The sequence below is a fragment of the Melampsora larici-populina genome (genome assembly GCF_000204055.1).
Source record: "Melampsora larici-populina 98AG31 unplaced genomic scaffold MELLAscaffold_7, whole genome shotgun sequence".
Classification (NCBI taxonomy): Eukaryota; Fungi; Basidiomycota; class Pucciniomycetes; order Pucciniales; family Melampsoraceae; genus Melampsora; species Melampsora laricis-populina.
Genome location: NW_006768771.1, coordinates 1,750,785 through 1,768,876, shown reverse-complemented (window position 1 = coordinate 1,768,876; position 18,092 = coordinate 1,750,785). Strand labels below are relative to the sequence as shown.

General features: G+C 43.7%; 4 protein-coding genes across 4 annotated transcripts; 1 reads left to right on the top strand and 3 right to left on the bottom strand.

Moving 5' to 3' along the window:
* Positions 1 to 567: 567 nt before the first annotated feature.
* MELLADRAFT_103940 (uncharacterized protein) lies at positions 568 to 1,413 on the bottom strand (the record flags this gene model as incomplete). The annotated part of the gene is made up of 2 exons (XM_007406817.1): positions 568 to 1,187; positions 1,272 to 1,413. 2 exons carry the CDS (start codon positions 1,411 to 1,413, stop codon positions 568 to 570), a joined length of 762 nt encoding a protein of 253 aa, XP_007406879.1.
* An 838-nt stretch (positions 1,414 to 2,251) lies between these two features.
* On the bottom strand, positions 2,252 to 3,264 carry MELLADRAFT_60951 (uncharacterized protein; the record flags this gene model as incomplete). The annotated part of the gene is made up of 4 exons (XM_007406816.1): positions 2,252 to 2,302; positions 2,381 to 2,419; positions 2,441 to 2,515; positions 2,590 to 3,264. 4 exons carry the CDS (start codon positions 3,262 to 3,264, stop codon positions 2,252 to 2,254), a joined length of 840 nt encoding a protein of 279 aa, XP_007406878.1.
* Positions 3,265 to 9,060: 5,796 nt separating this feature from the next.
* MELLADRAFT_103938 (uncharacterized protein) lies at positions 9,061 to 12,879 on the top strand (the record flags this gene model as incomplete). Its single annotated transcript, XM_007406882.1, has 6 exons — positions 9,061 to 9,439; positions 9,937 to 10,620; positions 11,454 to 11,573; positions 12,188 to 12,572; positions 12,626 to 12,700; positions 12,756 to 12,879. 6 exons carry the CDS (start codon positions 9,061 to 9,063, stop codon positions 12,877 to 12,879), a joined length of 1,767 nt encoding a protein of 588 aa, XP_007406944.1.
* A 3,738-nt stretch (positions 12,880 to 16,617) lies between these two features.
* On the bottom strand, positions 16,618 to 17,707 carry MELLADRAFT_95330 (uncharacterized protein; the record flags this gene model as incomplete). The annotated part of the gene is made up of 5 exons (XM_007406815.1): positions 16,618 to 16,859; positions 16,911 to 17,127; positions 17,222 to 17,298; positions 17,388 to 17,565; positions 17,666 to 17,707. 5 exons carry the CDS (start codon positions 17,705 to 17,707, stop codon positions 16,618 to 16,620), a joined length of 756 nt encoding a protein of 251 aa, XP_007406877.1.
* Between the last annotated feature and the right edge of the window lie 385 nt (positions 17,708 to 18,092).

Below are 18,092 nucleotides of genomic sequence, written 5' to 3'. Positions count from 1 at the left end.
GTCTTTGATGAACTGGTTTAGCTCTCAACTTCTTCATATTACCTTTTGCATAACATACCTTCATCTATTGAAGGTGAACCTAATGTGATTGGTTCTTGATGGAAGATCTTTTCATTATTGAGAATTTAATTGCATTTTATCTTGCAACTAAGATAGGAAAGTCAATTACACATTATATGCTACTTATCTATAAATTCTTAAGTGAATGACACCATCAATCAGGTTTGTTACTCTTACAATATCGGGTAAGTTTCATGATGAATGGTAGCTATCCAAGAATGGTCAAAAGATATGGGTTTGTCTGGCAGTGGAATCATAGACACTTTCATAGAGCTTAACATAGCTCTGATGCTTATTTCAAAGGTGATAGGAGACAGAAACAAACTATTGTGACAAGGATACAAGCCAAAGACACTTGAAGATTGATATAAAACTTGAAAGAATGCTATTTGGAGAAAGAACTCATACACAAAAACGTGAGATACATATACAGTTCTGTTAACCAATAGTGTCTGATTTTCATACACTATTTGATTTGGTTGGCCAGACAAAGTCGTATTCTTGGCTTCAATACCGTCCGTGAAGGTTGAGCAGGGAGTTTTGGAAGTGTAGAAGGTTTTGAAGAGGTTGTCCGAGAACGAGGAGCACGAGCTGGTTGAGCTTTTGTCCTTTCTTGGTGCTCTTCTGATCTACTGTGTCGGTGGCGGTCACAGTACGCTCTCTCTTATGAACCCTACTAGTATCGAGCTCCCTAAAAGTGTCTGAAATTTCTGAGGCGTGACGTGCAATTCCACGATACGACCTCTCCATTTTCCGGGCACACTCAGTCAACGTCATTTTCTGTCTTGGCTGCCTTACCATTGAGGCAGAGGATAGTTTGCTAGTTTCCTTTGGATCCGACAACGTATTCGATGAAGGAATTTGTTTAGGAAGCAAGACTGGGTCAATATGCCGGCCAGGAAGATTGAACTTTGATTCTGTAGTGGGGTTCTTGACTGCCTTGGAGAGCGAAAGAAGTACTTCGATGTAGTAAGACATCGGCATGGGTGTGTCTTGGACTGAAGGCGAATTTGAGTGCGCATCTCGTTGGGGGATGTCGGAGAAGGGTGTCGTGTTTGAGGTCAGTTTGTTGTAATTTAAGGGAGTCTGAATTTGTAAGATTTCAAGAGTGGAAAGCTTAACTGGTACTTTCAAAGGGTTGAAGATGAAATGAAGTTTGGATGAGAGAGTAAGAATGGGTCAATATTTCTGCCGCGATGACCAAACATGACATTTGCCGTAGGTTGCAAGACCGTTTTGGAGAGCGAAAGAAGTATTTCGACATAGTGCAACATTGGCTTGAGTGGCTCTTGAAGTGCAGAGGAACTTATGAACCGAGTTGAGTGACAAGCTTGGCTCAAGTTGAGTGGTCATGTTGGGAGCATGATTTGGATGAAGTTCGTATAGATTATGAAACTTTTTGAATGATGATCAGGCAACATGTTGATAGCGGTTGAGCTGTGTATATAGAGTGGCCGTTGCTGGGACTGACTTCAACCAAGCAGATGGGTCATTGTGGCATACGAGCTTTTCACAAAGGAAATTCAAAGCTGAGTCTCAGTTCTACCACCTCGTATCCTCTTCCTAAGCCACAAGATCACCCATGAACACCAGTGGCCCGTTTTAATGACTCGCGGATCTCGACTGATGACGATTTAGACGCGTCTATGCATGATGCTCGGCTTTTAAACCACACGGATATCAGAGCCCGTGAGGCATTTCTTGGTGTCGGTGCGAGAAAAGCAGAAGGTACATAGGCCTGGTTGAGATGATATCAGTACATATAAGCATCCTAGAGCTGAAGAAAGCTCGAGCCTTTAGTGCAACAGTATGGTAATGGATCACCGACAGTGAGGGTGATCTGAACTCTCATAACAAGGATACAAGCTGAAAAGAGCCATAAGATAAAAACGACACAATCAAACCTCAATATCAAGAAACTGTGAAAATACTATTCAAGGAACCCATACAATCGATAAGAGAACTAATAGAGCTGATGATGAAAAAGAAACAAGCTTGATAGAAAAGATATGCTTTACACTGATGAGAAGCTTAGGACACGATATTGAAAATGCAGACGAACAAGATTAGCAGAAAGGAAAAAGAAATGCTCAAGATTCAAACATTAAGAAAATAATAAGATTTTTAAGAAGACACCGTATATAGCTGAACAACTATGATCTCGAGCCGAAGAAAAATGTAAGTCAAAGCTTTAGGCATTGGTTTTGGAGTTCTGGAGTCGCGTGTTTTGATCATCGGAAACCTGTGATGAATGGATAGAGATGTGAGATGTTTGCTTAAATGATCGCGAACAATGAAAGGTTACGAGCTTCTGACTTACCGATGTAGCAATTTGCATCTTTGGCCGACCACACTGAAACTATGAGGATTTCTTCATTACCAAATCAATTTGCCTTTCCTCACTTGCCCCAAACAAACGCCCATAGACGAGGTTCTCTTTCGAGTCCTGCTGATTCTAAAACGTCATCAAATCAAGGTAAGTTAATTAAATCAAAAGCTTTAATTTGTAAAGTCCTGCTAGTCACTCACGTCCGGTATGAAACCACAATACTTGATCTGGTTAGCCAGACAAAGTCTTAATTTTCGCTTCATCGGTGGGCAGGGAGGATCGGGAATAAGCGAAGAAGCCTTTGTGACTTTATCATTAGATTTTGCCTTTGGCTTCCGAGATCGAGTGGGACGGGTTGATTTGCCTTTTGAGTTCGTTCTTGAGCTCTTCTGATCTGTTGTATCAGGTGCTGTCATCGAACGTTGTCTCTTGTGTACAATGTTCGGGGTTACTTCATGTAGCGCATCCGAAATCACAGCAGCGTGAAGGGCGATCGCACGAGATGACCTCTCCATCTTACTCGCGAGTTCGTTCAAAGAGATTTTAGGTTTCGAGGTCCTCACCACGTGGGAAGGTAGTCTTCTCAAGGGTTTCTGCTGTTGTTGAGCTTCAGATCGATTGCTCTTTGTGCCATGCAGATTGGGAACCATGTAGGATGTGATACTCGTGTTCGAAAGCAAGGTAGGGTCGATATGCTCGCGCAGGGGAGTCCGCGTGACGTTTGGTGCAGGGTGAACGACCCCTCGTGAGAGCGACAGAAGCACTTCAGCGTAATACGATATTGGCTCTGGCTCGTTTGGAACTACAGCAGGACTTGAGCGGCCATATTGTTCTTTGAAGTCGGCGAATAGTGACATGTGCAGAGGTGAAGGCATGATGATTGGATATAGAGTTGAGGTTGAGCTTTGGTGGGTTCAGTTATAGAAGTGATCCAGTGATCCTGATGGGCGAACAATCGGAAAACTGGTATTGTGAAAAGGTAAAGGATGATGGTGGATTGAAAGTAAGATTTATTTTGAAGTGATGGATGTGGGGAGAGAGACAAGGAGGATGTACCAATGAACCAGTCAGCTCTATATAGGGCCATCGTCGCCATAAACTTGCTGTGCCTTGAAATTCTCCTAACATCTTGTTGATTGACCTATCCACTCTGTGACGGCAAGGCACAAGAAATGGCCGGCGTCAGAGTAGATACCATGTTCATCGGCAAAAGACCTCATCCATGATAAGAGAAATGGCAAGCAACTTTTGATGAGTGACCAAACTACTCTTTGGTAAAGCCCTTGATTCTGTGTAAATTATTTTCTTCATGGCGGTTAAATTATTTTGAACTTTGGATTGGTTGACAGTCGACTCTGGATTTAAATATTTTCACTCACTCTGCTGGTGGTATTTTGTAACCTTCTTGTCACATGAGAAGATAAATGATTGACCAAGGGTTTTAGCCATATTTTCATGGACACAGGTAGTATCAAAATTTTCAAGTCTTTCTTTGATACTTAGCTCTTTCAGAGGAGATGTGCGACTTTGTCCAATCTGTGCAGGTTGATGTTTGTGAGACTAGTGCCCCAGGAAACAGAGACCCTCGGTGTACTCATTTCCCTAAAGTCAGGCGACAGGCTAGACCAAAACACAATCCACACCTTCTGAGTTGAAAATCGCCAAGGCTCAGGGAAATCTAGAAAACAAAGTGAAAGCGTGAAAGGTAAAATCGCTATCTCTCGGTCAGTCCATTTTACATGGGTTAGTGTGATCGATGCTAGCATATCCTAAATGAGCAACCAAACTCAAGATTGTTAAACATTTTGTCAACTTTAAGCTGTACGGGACGGGCGCCGCCGCCGGCCGTCTGGTTTTGCATGGATGAGAAAAATTCCGCATCTCACAATTCCAGGCCTGTGTGAGCTGGGTGGGATGGGTGATAAGAATACATAGAGACTCATAGAGCAATGATAGTTGAGTTGTGTGCAGATTTGTTTTGTATTCGGATGCTTGGGGTAGCGCGGTCGTGGGAATGAAAACTTTTGATAAAGATTGTCACTGTGAACATGGGAAGATGATGTTGCTTCGACATGTGACTCATGAGGCATGACAAAGAAGTTTTTGCAAGTGACCAGACATGCCCTCGTTCTCCTGTCAATGGGAGCAACACGCTTCATGACATTATACAAATATCGATTTTTTCCAAACACAAGATAGACAAAATATGCAGGGATGCAGGTATGAGTAGACTCCGACTCACCCGCTCGGGTCCCCCCGGCGGATACTCCCTCATTGTACTCAAACTGTAAGTTACAGTGCGAGTACAATACTCGAAAGGTATCTGAGGTTGTGAGCGGCGTGATCCCGGAACTCAGAATGGCCCGTAGTTCAAGTACGACGCAGAGTGAGTCTACTCACTCAGAGTAGACTCACGTCCCATTACATAATGAGTATACTCAATACTCATTGAGTATGCTCTCTGAAGTTAGACCTTTGAGGACGCGGCACGGAGGATCAGGGAGACAAACCCCGATTGGGGTATGTCGGTATTTCACTTAAAAAGAGCCTTTGACTTCACTTGCACAACTTCAGAGTGGGGATATTGAATTTGTTAAACACCGGATCAGCACACATTCGGATTTGTTAAACAATGTTTAAGCACACAATTGTAAATGATGTAATGATCAGAACGAGCTCGTTATGCGTTTGGTAAAGCAACACTCTCCACTGGAACGTTACAGTTAGTGAGCCAGTGTCTCACTAAGACAAGGTGGCAAATGACATCGGGCTCCAGGCGGCCTCGGGAAGGAACTGCAATGTTCCCCGAGATCGAGAACACGCGCTCCACCGAGGCGCCTGATGCCGCGATGGTGAGGTGTTGAAGCGCAATCTGAGCCAAGACCGGAAGGGCACCCGGTTTCGACATGCGCTGGAAACCATAAGATAGTCAGTTAATGTATAAGCCAAAGTGAAAACAAAGAGGAGGAAACCAATGAACTTACGGTCCAGTATTTGCCAATACTCTCTTTAGGAAGGACCGGTTCTTCTCCGCGTAAGTATCGAGTAACCTCATCTGACTCGGGTTGGTTGAGGTCTGGTGGGTAGATACTGGAGGTTCCCAAGAGAGAGTAAATATCTTGGAGGTGTTTGCTTCCGGTTGGTGTCCTTTCAGCTTCAGGCGGGGGCGAGTCACGTCCGCTTTCAGTCGGGCTAGGCTTCCACAGATCATACTCGTCTCGCAGACACCGTTTAGCAACAACCTCAACATCGACGTGGTTGCGAAAATCCGTGTCACGACGGCTTGGGTCTAGAAGAGTGGCTACCAAAGTCTGGTGGTTGGACACCTCGCGGTTAAGATACTTCACTAACTTATCTTCTGCACGTTTGCAAGCACGACCCCATGCGCCTGGTACCTTTTGGTGAGTCTGCAAAACCTTTTGAACCGCCCATAGGACCGGCAGGACGTGTTGCTTGGTGGCATTGTTCGATTGAAAAATCTGGGTAGCCGTTTCAAACATATCAAGGATGGGCATCATGTGCTGGATGGCCGCCCAATCAGATTCCGTGATGGCGAGGTTGGCACGCTTTGGGTCAGAAGTGTAAAGTTCCAGTGATTTGCGGAGCTGCAGGGTTCGTTTCACCTATTTCAGAGATATCAACGTCAAATTGGATACACAATCACCAATGAGCTAATAAAAAGACTTACCACGTAATAAAAATAATTCCAACGAGTTGGAGGGCAGCTGAGCGGAAGGAGGAGCGGATCATGTACACTGTTCCGGATCTTGATGAACGACTCAAGCTCTTGAGGGCTTTTGCGGATGTGCATGTCCAACGCACGTATTCGGCTCACGACAGTCGAGTTCTTCTTACAATTGGAGACGGCGGTGGTTGGCGATCCTTGACGAAGAGCATTTGCTGGGTTAATGATATTTGCATCGTCGATATTGTCTTGAGTTAGGCCAAGGGCTTCAAGTGAATCATTGGGCTCAGCATCTCGTTTGGTACTAGGGTTGGGTGGAGCGTCATTGTCGGCGTTGGGTAGCTCATCGGGTTCGAAAAAGGTTGGAGGGTCGGCTAGACCAGAGGTTTTAAACGCTTCGAGGTCGGAGTCGGCCAACTCACCCATGCCATCAAGAAAGTCCTTCGCGACTAGATTGATGACATGACACATACACCCGTGGAAACGCGATTCAAATGGCCAGTGGATACCTATGGTAGCGTAGCGATCCGAAAGGAGTTTGACCATAGCGCGGTTTGATGACGCGTTGTCACCAGTCACAGAGAAGTGATTTTGGACTGCGCCAACGTGATCAAGGGCCTTCCAGTAGACTTTAGCGAGGTTTTCACCGATGTGTTTACCTTTGAGAGCCTACAAGTCCAACATTGACCAAAAAGCTTTTGGTCAGCTACAAAACCCATGAAACATACGAGAACAAACACAATCGAGATAGTGAAATGTCAAAAAACATCACCTTGAAGGCCAGTAGGCGTCGGCAAAACTTGCCATCGCCATTGAAAAAAAACCGTTTATCGCCATATACGTGTGTGAGAAGTCTGCACTCGTCCAGCAGTCAGTCGCGGTTGAAATTGATCCAGGCACACGAGAAATCTCGTCGATAAGATTCTGCTCCATGTCGAGAAATAGAGCCTCGGAGTCGGCCTTGACTGCCATTCGACCAGGCCAATAAAACGACGGACAGATAGCACGCAACGCTTTCTGCATGAGATCACCTTCAAAGATAGAAAAGGGAAGATTCTTGCTAATGATGGCGCCAACGAGTAGGTTGCGAAGGTCTTTTTTGCGAGCTGCGGCGGCAATAGGATCCTCTTCCGGTGCTATGCTACCAGGGGCGTGGTTAAACCAGGCCAAGGCCAGACCAACACACCGTCTGCTATGTTTGTGCAGGTTGGAGTTTGGACGCCCGGTGATGGAAAGGACAACCCTGGCGAAAATAAAAATAGTTAACAAAAGTGATCCAAATGGAATGAGATAACATACAAGAGCCTTACCCGCAGTGAAGGCAAGGGTAGCATCGGGTGTCTTCGCCTTTGGTTAGGTCGCTCAAGGGACTCGGTTCCTGTTAGCTCACGCAAAAAGAAGTCATGTGTGTCAACTTAGATGAAGATTTGGGTCATCAGACATACTGCACTTACATCGAAGTACAGGTATACATCCGAGCGATGTCTATTGCATCTCGTCATTGAGTCTTCACCATCAACGGAATTGGCATCAGGTACGATGAATGACCTGGAATTGGCATCAGGTACGATGGGCAATCTGGGTTGAGATAGCCCAGGGGAATCGGGTGGATTAGTAGGGACACGACCGTTCGAAGGGACACGAGCACCGGGAACCCCACGGAGAGACGAAGTCGAGGGTAAGCGAATCAACGAGGAGACCCGAGGGGTCAAGCCCGCAGGGGCCACAGTACCACGCCAAGCGTAGGGTGATACCGATGGGGGAGATTTCTGAATCTGGAGATGGAGAGGCATGATGGTGTCGAGTAACTTGGTAGGCCTGGAATCAAAACACGAAGTAAGAGAAGGACAAACAAGGTCAGCGACTTGAGCCAGAAGGAGAAAGTGGACGGTAATAGGGAAAACAGTAACAATGATAACAAACTGGGAACAAAGGAACGAAGGTAGACAGGAATCGATGGGGCGATAGGTTTCAGGATTCAGGATGTCAAGGAGGGAGAGTGAGGAATGGAAGGAAAGGTGGGCCAAGATATAGGTAAGATTTTTGGCGCACCTTATGTTGAATTTCCAATCGAGAGAACTTGCTAACGTCTCCATCTCTAAATTGACCCATGCCACACCGGGTAGCCATAATTCCAGGCGCCCACCAGAAGATTCTTGACTCATTTGATAGATCAATTGAAGACGTAGTATATAGATAAATTGATAGGATCACGAAGCAGCCACAAGAACAAAAGGGGTTGAACGATCCGGATACAATGGCCCAATGATGGTAGGACTGAGTGTGACGAGAGAATCTGAAAGGTGGACAAGGTCCTATATTAAATATGATCTTGTTTGTGGCGGGATCCTAAGCACTATAATGAGTCAATATCCTAGGGCGTGGTGAACTTGAACGATGATATCCTAGATCGAAAGTGGGATTGTTATTGCGAATCGAGATAATGTGGATGGGTTGTTTGGATGAGTCCTCCCTGAGTGGAGGACTCATCCAAACAACTTGCGGGGCGAGAGGCAAGTTTTGGGTATGGGGCAGGGAGAGAGGGCTTGCTTGAGTATGCGTAATCAATTTACGCATCCAAGTGGGTAACCCGATGTGGAGTAGAACTCATACTGGCCACATCGGGAGTACCTGTACTGCGGTACCGGGCAAATACCCGTGCAGAGTGGGTATGAGTAGAGTACACTCAGACTCATACCTGCATCCCTGAAAATATGATTGACACTGGTGGCCAAAGGCACGACGTCATCTGTGAGTTCCATCGGGACGGATGACGCGGTGTATGAGCCAGAGGACAGGGCCATAGGAAAGCCCCGGACCCGTCAAAGAGAGAAGTGATACAAACTGTGAAAATTTTCAACTTCACAGTTCTGTACACTTCAGACCTCTCATACACCTCAGCTTCGAATACGCAATTTTGGTATCAGACTTAAAAAGAAATATCAACATTTCATTTTCAAAAAAAGAACAATATTCAAGAATTATAATGTCTGAGCAACAGGAAACAACAAGCGTATTCAACAAGGATGTGGACACAATTCTATCTCAACATGAAAAAGACAAAGATGATCAAGGAGTAGGAGGATCGAATAGAGGTAGAGGAAAAGGGAAGTCCAATCGAGGTAGAGGTAGAGGCGGAAGACGAGGAAGAGGAGGCGCCACGACAACTCGCCAAACAAGAAGTGTCGTAAAAGGAAAAATTAGAGAACCGGTAGAAGTATCTGCAGGAGAAGAACAAGAGGAAGAAGGAAGTGAATTGACGGAAAGTAGTGATGATAGAGAAAAAGAGGTTGAAGGAGAAGCGGAGGAGGTAAAGGAGAAGACTTACGAAGAAGATGACGTAGATGAGGATACCATCTCATTAGGTGAGCCCAACAATCAACTTACACACCCCCATCCTATCCACCTTTTGCAATCAATCTTTATCCCCCCAACATTCCTACACGCGTTATAGGAAGAAGGACTGTAACCACACGGGTGGAACAGCTCACAGAGTGAAGCTTGATGAAAGAGAATCTGAGACCACACGGGTGGAACAGATCACAGAAAAGAAGATGCCTAGTGTCGTGTGATATATGTCGTGTTATATGTACCCAAAAATGGTCTAGTGTTGTGTGATGTGTGTTTTACGCCCGAACAAATATCAAAGCCGTGATGATAGCAGAACATATCCTGATTGAAATCCAGAAAGGGAATGATCAAGTAGTCGGTTAAAGCTTGGGAAAGGCGGAAGTGTTTTATAATGTTGTGTTCTGTAAAGCCATAGAAAGCGTGATGTCCAAGGAAGATGAAAGCATCCGATAAAGCCTAGTACTGACAAGTATGTTGTGTGTGTGTCTTGGGTGTGTTAAACTATTTGCAGAAGACGAAGCAGCGTTTGTGAAAGAAAACACTCATATCGAAAGAGAACATGAACGTTATATCGAAGAGTTGACTAGACAGTACAGAAAAGGAAATACGGGACGCCATGAGATCCTAGAGCGGTCGTATTTGAGATGGTGTGAAAGATTCGGATCAGAACCTAGATCAATCAAGATGTTAGCCGTATCGAGTGATGAGGAAGATGAAGAAGAAGCGTGTGCCGGGAAAAGGAAAGCTAAAGATAAATCTTCAGACAAACCTGCTAAAGTCGGGAAGAAAATGGAGACCGGAAGAATTTTAACTCACAAATTAATTGATTTAGCACCTTATTGGGATAGTAAAATGAAGGCCTGTTTTGGTTATGTTCCTCTCACAATCTTTGTACCTGCCTGGCTTTTGGAAGACAAGAATCATATGTCGAACCGCAGGAAGCAGAGCTCATCCTGCTCGGACGTGGTAGCGTACGTTGGGTTAAAGGTGCCGAGTGAATGGCGACAGAGTTTCCTAATGTGGTCAACATCATTCAATTTATACGTGCAATATTGGAGATTGAAGTATGGAAGAGAAGATATTGCTAGTCGGCTAGAAGAGCATTATAAGATAGTGCTATCTATAAAAGCAAAATGTCATGAAGCCTTCGCACCGGCACTTAGATACGATATCACTCACCGAACAAATGTGTTCAGTCATACGCTCGAGAATGGTGAATTGTCGGATGTCGGAGTTAGAAATGAAGAATTGGTTGAGCAAGCTATCGCTGATTCGAAAGCAAATGAGGATCACAAATATTTCGATAATCCGTATATCATAGGAGGAACAATGGAGAATGTAAATCCTGCAACATGTCAGGGTGGCTATAATATCTCTTTACAAGGAAGGTCTAGCTCTTACCTGGTAGAGGTCCTGACAAGAGTATTCCGCTGGGTACGTGGGATACTGTAAACGTTATTACCTAAGTAATACGGACAGAGTATAACAATTGTTAGTTAATTCTGACTATATTAATAATAGTCTATCTTTTCAGGAATCCGGGCCCACTGTTGGTACAGTAGAGGTAGGTCAAGCCTTGGACCCGGTTTTAAATCTCTATAGCAGAAAGCTAAGAGTGCCTGTTACGGTAAGGTAAACAGGGATCTTGGACAACTTCGCGTTGCAAGAACAATGGTAGAGACCAAGTAGTTTTAACTTACTCGTGATCAAGTAAGATAGAGTATTCCGTTGTTATGATCGAAATCAGGAGGGTAGATTAACTGAATGCCGGTATCTAATCCTGGATAGAAACTTGCGAAAATATGGAAGATAGATAGAGAAAATCAAGATAAATCAGGATCCGGATTTCGAGATAACAGGGGAACGAGAAATAGTTACAGTACGTTTATTTCTACGAGCTTTAATTTCTGAAGGGATGCTAGTTGCTAGTTTGATCAAGAAGTGGAATTTATACTAAGAGATTGGGATCTTTGTATATCTGGACTTCTTTAATAAAAGGAACACTAACTGTCGCTTTTGAAATTATAGTGGGTAAAAATTCGATGATCTCCTCTGTTGGCAGTGAAAGGCTCAGGTACTTATACCTATTGGTAGTCTTGGCTCGAAGTATCGTACTAGTCATTCGGGCGGTGTTACCAACACCGAGAGGTTAGTTCTCTCTTGAGTTGTTATCGATAATTTTCTATTATCTGACAGACTATTTGTTCTGAGCTCGTCAGGGGCTTTCCTAACTAGAATTACTACTTCTTAGCTTATGAATGATCGTATAGAGACAGCAGTTATTCCGGCCGGATCTTGTCAGTTGTTTTATCTAATCATCTTGATTCTATCGATTATTACATATTGCCAAGTTTTCTCTTATTACTACGTAACGGTCTTCTATTCGTCTTATGAGGTTATTACCTTTGTTCTCATGCTATTTGGTTTGTCTTTGTTTTCTTCTCTAGCTAGTTATTAACTCGTGATAGGATTGGTTCTTCTCTTTATCTGTCAATTGTTCTGTCTGGAGTTCCTGATGCTTATTTTCTTCATGTGTGGACCTTTGAAACTAGGTCTCTAAGTTGTATATTTCGTATATTACAATATAGAATTTTTGATACTAAATTCTAAAGGTGTTTTCTAAATTTTTATAGTGTTTTTATGTATTTTATTATTATGGTAATAATGGAATGATATATATTTTATTTTGAAGTGCTCTTGGTACTTTCTTGAGTTCTCGAGTGCTGACACAACAGGTTGAATTCAATTCGGTTGGGATGCAGTGTCAAATGCAAACGAGCAGATTACAGCCGTAACGGGCGGTAGAATGTTGTCTCACCTAGCTCCTAGCGGAAGAAGTCAGTCTCACGCTCAAAACGGCCAGTTCTTCAATGAAAGCAACCATACTCACAGACAATCCCACCACAATTACACGGAAATGAGTGGAGGTAATGGTGGTAGCCAAAGAGGCCGAGGCAGAGGAAGTCGTGGTAGAGGAGCGCCTAGAGGATATGGAGGAAGAGGCGGAAACGCAAGACCTAGTCCAAATCAAGGCCCGAGTACGGTGGTGAATGGAGTGATAGTGCCGAAGTTTGGACAAGGGGCATTCGAAGCCTTGAAGGCGGCGAAACAAGCTGCGGCAAGTGGTAGTAGTTTGGTAACACAACAGTGAGTATAACTCGTGTTATGATATTAAGTTTCCTCCATATGTTTGTTAGTAGTTTCAGAAGGATTGTTACATTGGTCAAGAAATATAGAGATGAATGCGTGTCCAAACTTAGAGACCACCATGCAATGTGAGAAAAATGCTGAGATAATGTTCCCCTCCCTGTTTGTCGGTACGTGCCTTAGATCCATCACTGTGAGAAATGGTTGCCAACCAGAACACAGACGTGGCCTGTGTGGTCAGGAGACGGGTGTGCAAAAAGACCAGATTGAGCAGAAACAGCTGTCAGAAATGAGAAGCAAAACGTAAGTTAAAAGAGTGACAGAAGGAAAGGTTGAAGTTCGAAACTGACGCATAAAAATGGGACCACAGAACAAACGAGTCACACGTAGAGGCAGACACGGATCGAGACTTACAAACGCATGAGAGAAACCAAGACAAGAGAAGATGCGCGCCTGCGAGTAAAGAACCGCACCAAAGAATCAACACCAAATGGCCATCAAGAGCTAGGAGTGAAATGAATATAAAAGTATGGAAGGAACTGGCGAAGAAATGTGGCGTAGAAGAAGAGGTTAAAGACGTGATAAGAGGCTTAGTAGAGGGTTTCACTCAAGGAATCCCAGAACATTACCTAGGGAATAAGCGTTGGTGGACACCAGACAATCATAGTTCAGCATCAGCAGTTAAAGATAAAATTATGAGAAACTTACAAAAAGAAAAAACAGCTGGAAGGGTATTTGGCCCATTCACGCACGAGGAAGTTTACGCAAAATGGGGATTCTTCAGGACGAATCCTATGGGAAGCGTTATCAACAACAATGGGTCACTGCGTATGATTAACGACTTATCTTACCCAGTCAAAGATGAAGAAGTACCCTCTGTAAATTCCATGGTAGACAAGCACGACTTCGATACAACGTGGGATGATTTCCATGCGGTTGCTAAGTACTTCAGAGAACATTTTGAAGAAATCATATTAATGGCAATCTACGACTGGGAAAAAGCTTATAGACAAGCTTGTACGAAGGAAGAGGAATGGAGATACCTGATGATAAAGGACTTCTATAATCGCATTTGGATGGACATCACAGTTCCATTTGGCGGGGTGGCAGGTTGCGGGACCTTTGGAAGAGTGGCAGATGCCTGGAAATTGATCATCCAAAAGCTACTGGGGATCGACAGGATCTTCAGGTGGGTCGACGACAACCTGATAGTAAAGAAAGAAGGCAGTCAGTTGGAAATCAAGGACGTGGTCAACGTAAGCACACAAATGGGTGTCAAGACTAACTATGAAAAACTCAGAGGATTCGCGGAAGAACAAAAATATCTTGGATTCATATTTAACAGACGAGATAAGACTGTGAGATTACCAGACGAAAAGCTAACGGAAAGATTGGAGGCAATAAGGAAAATGTTGGATGAGGCAGGGCCTTGGAGCCTGAAAGAAGCAGACTCAATAATCGGGAAGATAGGCCACTTGATATATATCTTACCCCACATGAAGCCGTACATGAGAGGCCTATACGCGTGGTTGAACCCCTGGCAGAAGACAAATGCTAGAAGATACCTGTCGAGGGCGGCAAGAAAGGACTTGGAAAGCTGGAAGGACGCCTTGACAACCTTCGAACCCCGGAGGATCGTGCCGGCGATCGAACCTGAGAGAGTAGGTTGGGTCGGTGATGCAAGCGGTCATGGATTAGGGGTCATAACCGATTTCGGTTGGGTGCATTTTAAGTTGAGAGACGGATGGGAGACAAGAGGTCTTGAAGGAGACAAAACACATCGCGACATCGCTTGGGCCGAAACGGCAGCGATAAGGATCGGAATTCTGGTGCTGGAGGTATCGATAGAGGTACGCGGAAGGAATTTTTGGGTAAAGACAGACAACACAACCACAGAATCTGTAATCAATAAAAGGAGGTCAAAAAGCGAATCAGTGAATGAAGAGTGGAAGAGAATTCAGGACTTACTTCTAAAACTTCAGTGTGACATAACGGAAGAACGTGTAGAATCGGGAAACAACGACGCCGACGATCTATCTAGAGGTTTAGGTGAAAACGACCAAGTTACGAATCGGATCAGAATAGAATTACCAGAAGACTTGAAGTTGTTACTAGAGGAAGAATGATCTCACCGAAAACGGAACATAAAATTAGGTGGTTTCTTCAAGACGCAAGAGGTGAATCAAGATGGAGATTAAACAGTGTACAGACTCACATGCTATCCGGAGGTTGGGCTGAATCGACGTTAATAAATTATAATAGTGGAGTAGCGAAATTAATTAAATTTGCAGAAGAGAAAAGTTACAAAAGGAAACAATTGTTACCTTTGTCAATTAATAAATTATATGAATTTGTGGTTTGGGCTGGAAAGAAACTAGAAGAAGACGGAAAGACAGAAAGGAAAAACGAAAAGTCAGCAGCGGTAGAGGTAGAGACCCTAAAGAAGTATCTCACGGGCATCAAGTGTTGGCATTTGTTTCACAACGAGGAGTACCCCACTCACAGCTCGTTGAAATTGTCAGTTCTGTTAAAATCTTCGAAGATGGCAGAGGCGCTAATCAGGGAGTCGGAAAAGGAATTGAAGAAACCAGTCTTATTAAAGCACCTGGTACAACTTTTGAGGAAACTATCAAACGGGAATAGAAGGGATCAGACGGCGTTAGCGATAGCATTGGTGGCTTTCTGGGGAATGGCAAGGATGGGAGAGTTAGTATCTGACGATAAGAAAAGACGATTGATAAAATTCAAAGACCTACAAGTGTTATCAGGTGGTGACAGATTGACGATAGCCCTATTCAACGCTAAGACCGCGAAGCCTGGACAAGTGCAATACATTAAATTGAAAGCCCAACAATCATACCTAGATGCAAACTCAGCGTTAAAACAAATGATCGCCGACAATCAAACGGGTCCAAATGACCCCCTCTTCTCGTACCTAAAAGAAAACGGGCAGAGAAGTGTAATTTCAAAGGCGAAGCTGATGGGAATATATAAGAGAGTGTGGAAGTCGGAGGAGAAAGAAGATCACTTGACTGGCCACTCGTTTAGAGTGGGAGGCGCAACTTTCAGATGGAATGAGAAAAGACCGCTGGAAGAGATAACGTCAATAGGTAGATGGCAGTCGAAGGCGTACCAGTTAAATCTCAGAAAGTATACCCCGGAAGAGAAGAAACAAATGAGAGAGTTGTGGAACTTACTGAAGTTTCAAGAACAACAAATGCCAGATAAAGTGAGTGAAGATGTCGTTTAGATGGAAAGAATTAGTGTACTGATGAGCGTTAACCGGACAGATTGAAGCCACAAGTGAATAGGTCGATCAAGTGAAGCTTACGAGTGAGTGGGATTAAGGTTTGGAATGTAGAGAGGAGGTAGAAGGGGAGGAGGCACGCTGTATAAAAATAGAGTTTAAGCTTGACAGATGCGATTGGCAGATGAATGAATTAAGGAAGATGCTGGAACACACAAGAGCGTCTGGACTGCTGCCGTAGTCAGGTTTTCGACGGGCTCAGGACGCCAACCGTCCAGAGAATAGGTGGTAGAAAACCTTTCTCGGACAGGCAGTCCCCGGCCTACGGCCCCCCCCCACACCAGGTCTGAACCTGAAAAGGTACAGACCTACATAAAGATTGCTTAGAAAAGAAAGGAATGGAACATGAGATCAGAAGCGAGATTACCTAATTACAATAAGACACAATGAGAGTTTCACAACTTAAATAATAGAAGTAATAAAAGTTGAGAAACTGACCAATAACAATGAGAGCTGAACAAGGCACCGTTCAAAGATGGAATATTAGATACAATGTTTCAAAGCTGGAGGGAGATGAGAGGCAAATAGTTATGAGGAGGCAAACATGATGTATGGTTTCGAGTGGTTCATGGCAAGAGAGAATACCAAAGCTTCAAGAAAGACCTTGTGGGGTATGAGAGGAAACTTGTGCAATTGACAAGGCAGGTATTAATTCTATTTGTAATAGGAGCAATACGCTTCATCTCATTATATGACCATTGATTTTCGTTTCAACCCGAAATAAACATAACATTAATACTAAATATAATACCTATAAGTGTATAGATTCGCGTTTCCATCATATATAAATCTATTGGTGTATACCCTAAATTCTTCATCATATCGTAGAATACCATCATTCTGAGGAAAGAATGGATTGTTTTCATAGCTTTCAAATTCTACCTCTTCTTCGGACTTGATCTCAGCTTCATCTTCGTTGTCAATCAAATGTAGAGAGTTGGGCCAATGGAAATGGAAGCAAATATCAGTAAAGTGTACCACTTGAATCGAGTGAAAAAGGATTCAATGCATGAAGTGGAATAGAAGCATACCTTCTTCTGAACTCCTTCCTTCTCTTGCTGTGAGTTTGCTCAATGCCTCAGCTACAGCTTTGGCTTTGGCTTTGGCTTCAGCTTCAGCCTCGGCTTCTCGCTTTAGTCTGGTCTCTGGCGTGCTGATAACCAAGACCTCTTCGGAACCGGAAGGGATTGGTTGATCATCGACTTGATGGACGTGGACGATCTTGGGCAGAGTGGATGATTTGGGGTGCTATGATGTGAAGAGGCGGTCAAAAAGAAAAAAGAGAAGAGTCTCAGAGAAAAGAAGATTGACAAAGAAAAGCGAACGGAGTTGAAATACTCACCGAGTCTCTCTTCCTTAATGCATCTGGGAGAAGCTTCTTGAGTTTAGCTTTGAGGCCAAGAGGACGTTCGGGAAGAGCTAATGGAAATGGAAGCGAATATCAGTAAAGTGTACCACTTGAATCAAGTGAAAAAGGATTCAATGCATGAAGTGGAATAGAAGCATACCTTCTTCTGAACTCCTTCCTTCTCTTTCTGTGAGTTTGCTCAATGCCTCAGCTACAGCTTTGGCTTTGGCTTCAGCTTCAGCCTCGGCTTCTTGCTTTAGTCTGGTCTCTGGCGTGCTGAGAAGAGCTAGTCTTTCGCCCGTTTCTTGGAAGTGACGCTCTAGACCCGAGGCATAGCTCTTGAGAGAGAAAAGGAACGAGAGTAAGAGAAATGAAAATGGAATGGGAAGATCGATCGAATAAAAGAAAGAGTTGAGTGAAAGGAAAAAAAGAACATACAATGTAATCGTCCTCAACATCTGGCATCACAAAGTTTGACATTCTAATCTTCTGAAGGTTATTGAGGTTTTGAACCGATTTGAAGGTGATGTGATGTGATGTGGTAAGTTGTTAAAAAGTATTCAAGGAGGAATTTCACTTCGTACGGTTTATATCCTGACTCTAACCCGAACAATTACATACTTATGGGTTTATCGGTTTATGCCACTCATACCCAACAGAAATCAAGCAGAAATGGAGTAAAATTAAGCTTATTTTTTCTCATTACAAGCATCACGTTAACGTAGAGAACCGCGCGCGCTTTTTCGTGGCATTATTAATGATTCCAATAATGTAAGACGCGATATGTATACGCGTTCGCGCTGAATTCGTTCAAGGAGTCATTTTTTGCTATAGTTATAATTCCCCATTTTATGCTACCATGACT